Source organism: Thamnophis sirtalis, unplaced genomic scaffold (genome assembly GCF_051295495.1).
Source record: "Thamnophis sirtalis isolate CommonGarterSnake01/CBP01778 unplaced genomic scaffold, rThaSir2_p1.2 scaffold_1, whole genome shotgun sequence".
Lineage (NCBI taxonomy): Eukaryota > Metazoa > Chordata > Lepidosauria > Squamata > Natricidae > Thamnophis > Thamnophis sirtalis.
Window position 1 is genome coordinate 8,195,344 of NW_028261381.1, and position 12,422 is coordinate 8,207,765.

Sequence of the window (12,422 nt, forward strand, 5' to 3'; positions counted from 1 at the left end):
TGGTCCAATCATCTTCTTCCACGGTGGTGTCTCCACCCAGCTGCTTCCGGTCAGGTGTAAAAGTGCGGAGACAAAAGATGACCTTGGTCTTCTAGAAAAGAATGACAACAATACATTCCACAATCCTACTCCTTTTTATTCCCCCCTCCCATCAACTATACTAAAGAAACAGCATAATGAAATAAGAGAAAGTGTGACAGGCCAAAATTCTAAAAGGAATATAATTGCAGGCCTGACACTAGCATTTTGAAAGCTTGAGGCAATTTTGTAAAAATTCATCTGAACTATTTAAGGTCCCACTTGCTTTTATGGGTAGATCTAATGACAAAACCATAAACTAATCACACTGAATTCACACACCACACCAAACTATGCACCAATATTATACTCCAGAGTATTGTTTGAGCATAATCAAGGTTTGACTTGAGAGAAGGTTCAGTGTTATCCATTTCTAACTTTTCATATTCAATCAATCATAATAAATATATAGTAAATATAGTACATATTACATCTCCAGTTATTTTTACTCTAAAGTAAGTATCAAAAGTAGGTCTGTTGCTTTAGTGATCTGTAATTACATAACCTCTAGAAATTATCCCCTTTAAGAGAAGCAACTTTTTTGTTGGCAAGGGGAATGCAACATAAAGAGCCAGCTCTGAAGACATATGGTACAGCGAATGAGCTTTGTACGTTATAATGCATGATAAGAGTATAGGCTCTATTTATACTGCAGCATGTTTAGCACCAGATTGTGAATTCTTAATACCGAAACAATGGCATGTTTTTAACGTTTCTGTTCTCTTTGTGATATGTTTTAGGCATTCTGTATCAAGCAATAAATACTTCTCTTTAGCAGCCTTTCCATAACAGTTCTGGTCCAGCAAATGTTTAGTAACCTGTTCTAAAGGATTATGTTATGTAGGGCTATGCAGCACTTTTGATTTGTTTCCATAAAGATGCTCCAGAATGAATTGAAGCACAAATTTTACACCTGTCTTGCAAAAAGGTACTATTTTTGTACCTAAGAAGAGTAGCATGCTTTTTTGGAGTATGAATCTGAAGCATTCCTTAGGGCTAGTATAAGCCTTGTATATAACAATATGCATTAAACTAGATTCTGTTGTTATTCTCAAATAGCTCAGAGAGCCATTGTCAATCAATGTTATATATTATATTAAACATGAAAAGTCAGTACTTTTTCGGTTCTTTTTAATTCAAAACCTTAAGTATATGTTTATATTTATATATTTTCAAGGTTATAAAATTAGATTTACAAGCTGCCAAACTTTAGACTCTCCATCCTTACAATACATTTTCCTGAGAACATTCTGCTGTTGTAATAAATATAAAATAATTGGTGAATTTCATAGATATAGATTTTGATATAAATATATGGATAGAAATATGTGTTTATGATTATTTCATGTTTTATTTTTTTTGCAGGAATAATCAAACTTGGGAAATGGAATCCTCTTCCCTTAACTTATATGACAGATGCACCTGATGCAACAGTGGCTGACATGTTACAAGACGTCTACCATGTTGTGACACTGAAAATTCAATTACAGAGGTGGGCACTACTGAACATCTGCCCTTTTTAAATCCTGCGTTGTTCTGTCAATCACACCATTACTACTGAGATTAACTCATGCTATCTTCATTAATTTCTGAGCTCATTTTGAAGTGGGAAGCAGGTTGTAAGAAAGGAATTGCAACTGGCAGCTCTTGCTGGGTGATATTTTAACTAGACGTTAGAACACAGGCTAAGGGAGTCTGCCTTTAAAAGAGAATTTTCCACAGGTACAATAATTCTATACAGCCTGACTAAACGTTTTCACATTATAGTTTTGAAAGGTTTTGAGATTTGAACCAGAAATGCAGGCATAAATGTTGGGCTCAAAGGCTTTTGTCCTTATGTTGCAATCTGTTACGGTACAATTGTCAAGAACTTATTCAGCCAGTGATAAGGCAACATAAATATTTGCTCAGTTATGTATTTAGTTACTGTATTTATGTTCAAATCTTCATAGATTCTAGATTGTAGCTGTAAGAAATTTCTAAACTGCATAAAAGAATGACATGCAAAATATGAATGTCCTGTTCTTAAAGAGTGACATAGCTTTTGCATGTAAAGAACAGCTATGTTTGCATGCAACACTTTCCCCATCTGTCTATTCTCCTGTTCTCTGTCTTTGCAGTTGTTCAAAGCTAGAAGATTTGCCAGCAGAACAGTGGAACCATGCCACAGTCCGCAATGCCTTAAAGGAATTGCTCAAAGAGATGAATCAGAGCACATTAGCCAAAGAATGCCCTCTCTCCCAGGTCAGTGCCTCTATTGGTAGCAGAGGAACTACAGCCCATAAAATACAATATAGTATGAAAGAATGGTTATAGAAAAAAATCCCTGCAATTATAGTTTTCCTGTGAGTTCAAGATCATTGACAAGTATTATAGAAGAACGACAAGATAAGAAACTGAAAATTTGAGAGGGATACAATCATTTTTGCGATGCCTGTTCTGCATTTTGCCTTTCTCTATATTATTACACTTTATACTCAGTCTGAATGCACATGCCTCTATCAGATAAACCTATCAATATTTAGTATATTCAAAGTTACAAAACCCCAAATCTTCCAAGCATTCAAAAATAAATCTGTTACACATTTATAAATCAAAATTCAATTCCAGGTACATTTTTGCTTATATGTTTTGATTTAGCAAGCTGGTACACAAAACACTATTATTTCAATGTTAAAATAAAAACAAAAATGTTCATTTGTCAGCATTTTAATGATTAGCAAATAAGGTATTTTGCGATACCTTATCTTAGATAAAGGTAAAGGTTCCCCTCGCACATACGTACTAGTCATTCCCAACTCTACAGGGCGGTGTTCATCTCCGTTTCTAAGCCGACTGATGATAATTCCATGGTCATGTGATCAGCATGACTAAATACCAAAGCCACATGGAATGCTGTTACCTTCCGACAAAGGTGGTCCCTATTTTTCTACTTGCATTTTTACATGCTTTTGAACTGCTAGGTTGGCAGAAGCTGGGGCAAGTAATGGGAGCTCATTCTCCTGTGTGCTGCTTGGAGAGTCCAAGCATGGGTTAACTTTAGTCTATCTGCCCAAGAACCGAGTTCAATTTCTATGGCCATGCTTCTGCTCCTTACTGAGGCCAGTTTTTCAACTCAGTCTGGCCTGGTAAGGAGGCAATAGGCAAGTTCCAGCGGCCTTTAGATTAGTTTATTGTATTGAGTTATTTTCCTTTGTTTTATGGGTGCGTAATTTTTTTTTGCAGTTAGTTTAGTTTCATTCTGGTTTTCGTGAATCACTTTTCTTCCAGGAGCAGGCTGTCGGGGGTAAGCTGCCTTTTGCACCGCACACGGCTTGGGCGAGGCTGTTGATCGGGTGTCTGTCCAGTGGCTGTTGGCAGACACAGGGAGGAAGGATTTTCTCCCTCCTCCATTTTCTGTCAGAGCTCCTTAGTGGCCACCTGACAGGAGACCCTTCCATCGGCTCCTTCAGTGGCCAATGGCTCCGTTTTTTTCTCCCGATGCACATGGTGGCCATTTTAAAGACTCCGCTTCATGTGCTTTTGGCCGTTTGTGTTTTTGCCGCATGATTCCCTTGCAGACTGCGGCTGGGTGGTGTGCTGGCCTTGTCCAGGTTGCCGGCAAATTCTCCACCCCCAAGACTTTTTCCTGAAGGACAGCCTCAGAACTTTTGACTGCAAAGGGTCATACTCTGCCAATTTTTCGATTTGATCTGCCTTGGTGCAGCTCAGTTCAAGCCATTTCCAATTGCAGCCGTAGCCTGAATCCAGCCCGGGCGCAGTGGAGCCAGGTTGGCTCACAGCTAAAACTTTCCAGCTACAATTGCCCCCTTTGTTGTCTCAAGCCTCGTTAACTGTTGACTTGTCTGAGGTACCATCATCATCTGGGCCCAAGTCAAGTTGGTGGTTTGTGGCCTGGCTGGGGACGTAGAGCACATCAGACCCTCTCCTACATGGGCAGGTGCATCTGCTAAGCAGGCTGGAAAAAGGAAAAAATCCAACCGATTTAGGAAAGGTTCCAAGAGTTCTGATAGGGGGGCTGACAGATGCCAAAGGGCCTTAGAGAAGCAATTCAAAAAGGCCCAAAGGCAGACTAGGGCGCAAAACCAGTGGGCCGCCTCCCATTTAGATCCCCCTCCATCTATTGCAGAGGAGGAATCTCAGGATCTTTCCCCTGATAATTCCACAGGTTTTCCTGGGTCACCACCTCCCTCCCTTGTAGAGAACCTGGCCCCTTTTGCATACTCCCTTCTGGTTGAAAGGGAACCCTCTGTCTCTTCTAGGCATTCTGTGCCAGAGGCCTTGGGTACAGCCACTGCGATGGGGCCCAGTCCAGTGGAAGATCAGGGTCCATACCTGTCAGTGGAAATGCACGAGCTATTTCTCAGGGGATCACTGAGGGCTTTCGACAAAAAGATCATTGCTCTGCCAGGTCAGCTCTTTCCTGGCCTTTAGCACAGGGATCCAGGGACAGGGATCGCAGCTTGAGGCCTCTATCTCCAGGGACCTCCTTAGCCAATGAAGAATCCATTTGGGGCGAGGAGGAACAAGGTGAACAGGACCTATTGGAAGAAGAGGATCTTGTCCCTGACAAGCCAACCTTCACTGGCCTTTTTAAGTCCACACTCTTTAAGTCTATTTTACATAAGGCCAATGCTTCTACTCGTATGGGCACTCAAACACCGGTGGAGCAGGGGGTTGCTGGATCTCAGGATCCCAGTGAGAGTCTCTTTAACGAACCTGCTCCAGTGCAGGAGATAGTTCCCTCTCCTAGATTATTTGTAGATGTAATCCAGCTCCAATGGGTTCAGCTTGGATCCCTAGGTACCCCTAGTGGCAGCGACAAGAGGCTCTATTCTGTCAATCCTAGCCTAGAGGAGCTTTTGAAACTGCCTTCAGTAGATGCGCCTGTAGCATCACTGACTTCAAATTCTGTTCTTCCCATGGATCTCTTGGAAGGTCTCAAGGCAGAGGACAAGAAGGCAGGGAAGGCTTGTCACAATAATCATCAGGCAGTGGCCTGGGCAATCAAGGTGGCCACCTCCACCTCCTTCTTCAATAGGGCCTCCCTCCTCTGGCTGTGGCAGTTGCAGACCAGGTTGCCCTCAGAGGACACTAGGTTGTGCCAGGATAGCAGTGGCCGGGTATTAGGCAGATGCTACCCTCAATGCAACAAAATTAACATCTAGCTCCCTGGCATCCAACGTAACCTCACGGCATCTCCTTTGATTTGCCATTGGCAGGCAGACATAGGATCTAAGCAGAAGCTTGCTTCCGCTCCCTTCAAAGGAGGCAAACTATTTGGGGAATCCTTGGATTCCATTCTTGTGGAGACCAAGAACAAGTGGAAGATTCTTCCCTGTATGAATAGGAGAACAGATTGCAGGAATTTTCCCTATTTCTGTAGGCGGTCCTTTTGAGCACCTGAACCCAATTTCAATGCTCTGTCATTCCAAAGGTCCTACCCCCAGGGAAATCAGCATTCCCAGGACAGGCAGCCATTTCAGGACAAGGGTAGGCAACGCCTCACGTGCCCTGACAAATGGCTCCGTGTGCCACTTGTGGCACGCGTGCCACAGGTTCGCCATCCCGGTCGTTGGAGATCCTGGTACGCTGACCTTGTCAGCCTCTTTGTGACCAGGCCCTGGAGAATCCCTCAGGAGAAGGTCTCTCTCAGCCAGGGGCCATCCTCTACCTGGACCTTCAGTGGCTCCAGCTGGCCGTCTGGCACTTGAGAGGGACCTCCTGAGGAGGGACAATTTCCCTGCAAAGTCATCCAAACCATCCAAGTATCCAGGTGACCTTCGACTATTAGAATCTACAACATGACTTGGGCTGCCTTCTCTAGATGGTGTGCGAGAAACCACATTGAATCCATTGCAGCATCTGTTCCTCAGATCTTGAACTTCCTGCAGGAGGGTCTCGATAGAGGACTGTCCCCAAACACCCTCTGGAGGCAAATTGTCCACCATTTTATCAGGCAACTCCTCCCAAGCATGCAGGGTGTGAAGTTTCCTGAAAAGAGACGCCAATCTTCGACCTCCGGTGGTTCATCACTACCCAACATGGGAGCTTTCAATTGTGCTACAGGCTTTTACAGGCTGCACCATTTGAGCTGTTGAGATCATCCAGCCTCCAGCATTTGACCTTTAAAACTGCCTTTCTCATCACCATTACATCTGCCAGAAGAATTTCAGAGCTGGCGGCACTGTCAATCAGGGAGGACTTATGCATCATACACCCTGACAGAGTCATTCTGCGTTTGAACCATTCTTTTATACCTAAAGTAAACTCCTATTTTCATAGGGCTCAGGCGGTAATATTACCAAACTTTTCCCCAGAACCCAGACATCCTAGGGAAAGGAGGTGGCATACCTTAGATGTCAGAAGGGCACTATGCAGATATCTAAAGAGAACAGCTTCCTTTCGACAATCTGAGTCGCTCTTCATGTCATTTTATCTGGCCTCTGTGGGAAGGAAGGTTACTTCTTCGACCTTAGGGTGTTGGTTGAAGGCTTGCATCGCATTGGCCTATGAACATCAGGCCAGGCCTGTCGCAGGCCGCATCACAGCACATTCCACCAAGAGTGCCGCTACCACAGCTGCTTGGGTAATGCAAGTGATGATTGAAGAAATTTGCAGGGTGGCAACTTGGTCAACCCCTTCGCTTGTCATCAGGGACTATAAATTGGACACCATTGCTTTGGCCGAAGCATCTTTCAGGAAATGGGTCTTACAAATGGTTTATTCTGTTTCAGATACCCTGGACCAACCTTCTTCCTGCCCTAGTGACATTTAGCTTGGGTATGTCCCATGCTTGAACCCTCTAATCAGTACACAGGAGAATGAATGTTGGCTTACCTGAACGGTCGTTCTCTGTGCGCTGCGGGAGAGTCCAACCCCGCCTGGAGTCTTCGTTGGTCCAGTGTTCAGGAGCACCAGGAGTACGTCATATCAATACGTGATCAGCAGGACCATGCCCTCGTTGAAAAAGTGGCCTCAGTAAGGAGGAGGAGGAATGGCCAAAGAAATTGAACTCAGTCTTTGGGCAGATAGACTAAGGCTAACCCATGCTTGAACTCTCCTGCAGCGCATAGAGAATGACCGTTCTGGTAAGTGAGCGTTCACCCTGTTACATGGAGGTAGGGATTCAAATCGCCGAACTGTTGACCTTTCTGATTGACAAGCTCAGCATCTTAGCCGCTGAGCCACCATGCCCTCACCTTATCTTATGTCTGTCTTATTGAATATTGTGCATAATGTTTGAGGAATATTTTTACATTTTTTTGATGTTGTCTTTAGAATGGTGAAACTCAAAAAGGGAAAATACATTGGAGATCTTCTTGAATAAGACCATGCAAAACATTTGAAGGAGATGCTTCACAATGCATATTAGTATGAATGTAACACCACTCTTCAAATTTGCAAGGCTTATGCTTCAAAAGCTGTTCTCAATTATCTGTGTGTGCACAAACAACATTTCCAAAGAACCCATTATAAAGTGGAAATGAACATGCATACACAAGCATATGAGATGACGAGGAACTCTTTTCTAGGAGTTGTGCAATTTGTGTAAAAGACACAACTTCTGTAAGAATTCTGAGAGAAAGGCTTCGTTCACACTAACGTATGCTTTCAAATATTTCTTTCAGATGCTTTGCACAATCCTATTGTTAAACAATTTAGGATTGCTTAGGCTGGTTCTTCTCAAACCATGGACCTTGGGAGTATTTCAGAATAAAGTATTTACTTATTTTTTTTCTGTTTCCTCTCATTGGATTAACAGCACATCATATCCTAGAGACACATACCCTTTCTATTTAACATATTCAGTTCAAGTGCATATTTATTTAATCAATTTGTCTATGGTCCATGAAAATATTACAAGCAAACAAAAAAATACACATTGTATTTCTGAGGACATATGATGACAGATTTAGGCTATCCATCCCTCCCTATATTGTTGGCAGTAGCAATAGATAATAATATAAAAACACAGTAGAATCTCTCCAAAACTTCTTTGACTCCAGCATTCTATATAACATAGTATTCAGCTGGGGATATTTGAGCAGGCTATAAATATAGACAGCAGAGCAACAGCCATTTACACTGTAAACACTATAACAACTGATAATCAGTAACTAATATACAGTCATCAAGACTGGCAGCCATTGATTACAGGTCTTTCATTAATTTATCTAGTCTCTCCCTAAAGTTGTATAAATTGGTATATATCACCACTCCATAAAATAGCAAAATTCTGTAATTTAACTAGGCGTTGAATGTACTTTTATTCAATTTTATTCTTCATCCCTTGGTTTTATTTTATTGGGGAAAAAAGAAACTTTTCTTATTTGCATTTTCCATACTTTGCATAGTTTTATGTACCTTTATGTAGTTTCTCCTCTTACTTGCTTTCGCTCTAAACCATAGCCTCAATTTGGTTGGTTTCTAGATCTGTGGACCTAAACTAATTTCTGCGTTAGTTTGGCTATTTCTAAAAATTCCGGGAATTGATTCCTGCATATGGAAGTTGCTTAGGTCAAAAAATACTGATAAACATTATCACATGCTACAACCTACCAATACTTTCAGTTGCTCTTTTCTTTAGTTAGACTAAATGTGCAATATCCTTGTATAGTGATTACAGTGGCTGTGACTGATCAAAACATGACATGATATTTTAGATGTAACCACACAAAAAATTACACAAAGATATGATTTACAGTTTTATCTCCAGTTCTTCTCTCTGAATTATTTCAAATTGTATGTGGGTTTTTGGGGCAGTTGCCCTTTGGACATCCATTTTCAAAATTAATTTTTTGTTCTTAATTTTTAAAATATACAAAAAGCAAAATACAGTTTCTTAAAGTTGTAATTTGGAAGTTTGAACAATATAAATTTATCTGGGGCTTAATTGTATTGTTTTGATTCTGTGCTAAAAATTGAATTAAAATAGTTTCACTTGCCAAAAAGAAAAGTTTATATTTGGCATAGTGAAATAAGTTGAAAGATTAAAAGTTAAAATTGGAATTTTAAATGGTGTGAAACTTCATATCTTATCTGGAGACTGCTTTTTAATTCCCACATTAAATTTGTACATTCTTGCTATCTTCATTTAGGTTATCAAACAACTCTGCTCCAGCAATAAAATATTTGAAAAATATATTGTTCTATTGAAACCTTTGAACCAACCCAGTAATTTGCTTTAGCAACCAATAAAAATTCATATTTGATTGCATGAACATTTTTGCTATATATTTTTCAATCAAAACTTTCTGAATCATTATATTTTTTACGTAAATTGTTAATACAGTCAAAGATACCTTTAAAAATCCCTTGGAAAGAATAAATGTTACTCATCAGTTAATAACTGTAGTTATATAATCATCAGTTATAACTATATGTGTAATCATTTACTTATTATAAAGCATGCCGTTCTCTCTTTTTTTTTTTTTTTTACAAAATCTTAGATAATAGCTATTTTTTATTATCAATTTTTTTACAGAACTTAATGTTCTTTTAGGCAAACTGTTGCTAAAAAGGCTTTTAATATAGTATTTAATTTGTTTTTACCTTAACAAAAAAGAGGCAGGCCTTCAAGGAAAGTTTATAATTTGGTCAATTATCAAATTCATGCTTTAAATACAAAAGAGTCACTGTTTAATCCTAGCCTCTATATGGAGGGGAGAGGAAGAAAAGTCATTGTACATCTATGTTAACAGTAGTAAAGTAAATGAGAAAAAATCAGCAAGAACCCCGTAGCACGTTTGCTGACTATCACATTTATTAAAAAGCATAAGGATTCATTAGCTCAGTTCAGAAGTTAAGACAGCAAAGGTAGATTTTCTGTGTCTGCTCTGTATCTGCTGGGTGTGCAGTTCCTCATTAGTGGGAAGGCTCTCCTCATTCTTAGTTCTGGGATTTCCCTGCCCTTCTGAAATAAAATGCTGTGATATATAGCTGCCATTCCACCATTGTAACAAAAGAAGAATATGGGAAAGGATCAGTTACTGCTTAGCTACTTCCCCAGAGGTAGTGCTGGCAAGCTGAAAAGTAGATGAAGATCTAGAAGAGAACTGCACAGCTGGATGACGGTAGCAGTCCAGGAAGCAAAATTGGCATTTAGACATACCCATTGGGGTTTTGTCTCTATATGCAAAGCACACCAATGTGCTATACTTCTAGAGGATGTCTCTGGTAAACATATCCTAAATAGCATGGTTGGGATTTTGTTACATCAAGATGGCATTCTGCCATGTATGCAATTTATTTTAGTATTCTTAAGGGATTATAATTTATTAATTGAGTTTTAAAATAATAACTTTTAAAATAATTTGTTTTGTTCTGGTTTGCTCTATCATAGATTTTGAGGTACATGAATAGATATAATGCAAAAATCATTCGATAATTTGATTATCCTGAACTCTGAGATTGGTTTTATAATATTTTGATTTACCGTCATAGCCTAAAGATTTTCAGATATTAGACATATCTGTATTTTTAAATAAATATTGCATTTTAATACAAAACTGACTTTTTACTGAATATATGATAGTCACATACTTGCTTTTTAAAAACTTAGTACATTCTTTTTCAGCTGTGATCATGCACAATTATGTTGAAGAACCTCTACAGTCTCAAGGCTAGAATGAGGAAATTATAGTTACAGGCAATCCAGTAACTCATTTAGTCATAATTCAAAGTTATGATGGTACTGAGCAAGGAAACCAATGACTAATTCTTATCATTTTGGCTGTTACAGTGTATCCACACATGATCATAGTTCATAATTATGATAGTTGCAATGTCTCATGGTCATGTGATCTGCTACCTTCACTGCCAATTTCTGACAAGCAAAATCAATGGGGAAGCTGGCAGTAGGTCATTGGTAATTGTGTGATGTCATGCCTAACTATTGTGTGGGATTTGTTTAATGAAGGCACAATTTAAATTGTAACTGTAGTCAGAAGTCAGCATGGTCCCATGACAACATACTTTACAGCCATGTTGCTTAACAACAGAGTTACCAGTCCAAGTTACCATTGTTAAGCAAAGACTACATGTATCTGATAGTCTCTGAAAATGTCCATCCCTGTTTTAAATAAAAGGTTGTTTTTTTAAAATAAAACTGTGTATCAAAACAGTAGGATCAACATGTTCCCAATAAAAATGATACATGTCTTCTCTCAATTTGTCATACACAAGGCACAATGTGCCAATGAAGGTGAGACTATGATATACCTTTATGGACAGGGAAGAAGAAGAAGAGGAAGAAGAAGAGAAGCAAGACAGGACATAATCTTTTCAGCAAATGATGCAATCAGTAATATTCTAAACATTCAGGACTCTAGCATTGTTATATTAGTTCTTAATATTTTGAAAAAGGCTCAATGACAAGTATTGAGAAAGAAAAACAGACAGACAGACAGACAGACCATAGGTAGAATAATAGCTGTTTAAGAGTAGTACTGATTATTCTGTTTTAGTTTGGTTTAGTTTAGTAATTATATATCAATTATATATTACTTCCAATTTCTTTGTTGTAGTTCACATCATGCAAAAATTTGAATGTTTTAGATAAGTTGCCTGTTATCATCACTTGACTATTTTTTTTAACAAAATCCCTTTTCCCAAATCAGTTTTAAGAAAATATTGTGCCAAATGTGAAATATCATTACAGTCCCCTTGTGATTAATATATTATTGACAGCAGCAAATTACAAAATTGTCTCCTAGGAAAGAAACTGCAGATTAAATGCTGCTGTTTATTAGTGTGCTTGCAGTGCATCAAATATTCCTCTGTAGAGGAATAAAAAGCAGTATCACAGGGACTTTTTTCCTCTATCTTTTGTTCGAATGCATAATTTCATTTTCTTTATAGGTACTGATCCAGGGTGCCATTAAAAAGGAAGTGTAATCACATGGTTTAATTTAAAATTTCACTGATTTACCTTGGTTTATTCGCCTTTTAGATGTTGTTGATAAAGGAAAAATAGCTGAAAATGTTTTTTTAGAAGAATGATATTATGAAATATATATTTTAAACTAAGCGCTCTATAAATTACTGATATGATTTTCTAGATATATTTGTTTCCTATGTCAAGTGACCTTTAATAGTCTTTCTACATTTTGGAGAAATTTGTACTTTTATTTGCTTGGTTTGAAAATTATTTAGGTATGTTTTATAATTCATAACATTTATTCCACTTCCAGCCTTCATGCAGGTTTCAATTTCAGCTACTATAGGTTCATAATCAGAATATATCTGGATCAGTTTCTGATATATTCTATATCTTTCTTAATTAATTAATTAATTAATTAATTAATTAATTAATTATTAAGTCTAATTAATAAATAAAATAA

At 38.6% G+C, this 12,422-nt stretch overlaps 1 protein-coding gene across 2 annotated transcripts in view; it reads left to right on the forward strand.

Annotated features, from left to right (window-relative positions):
- SATB2 (SATB homeobox 2) overlaps positions 1-12,422 on the forward strand; it is a 139,861-nt gene that overhangs the window by 51,680 nt on the left and 75,759 nt on the right. For both annotated transcript variants that reach the window (XM_087707416.1, XM_087707424.1), the window contains exons 4-5: positions 1,444-1,570; positions 2,199-2,322. In XM_087707416.1, the coding sequence (XP_087563542.1) occupies positions 1,444-1,570; positions 2,199-2,322 (251 nt within the window). The remainder of the gene's footprint in view (positions 1-1,443; positions 1,571-2,198; positions 2,323-12,422) is intronic.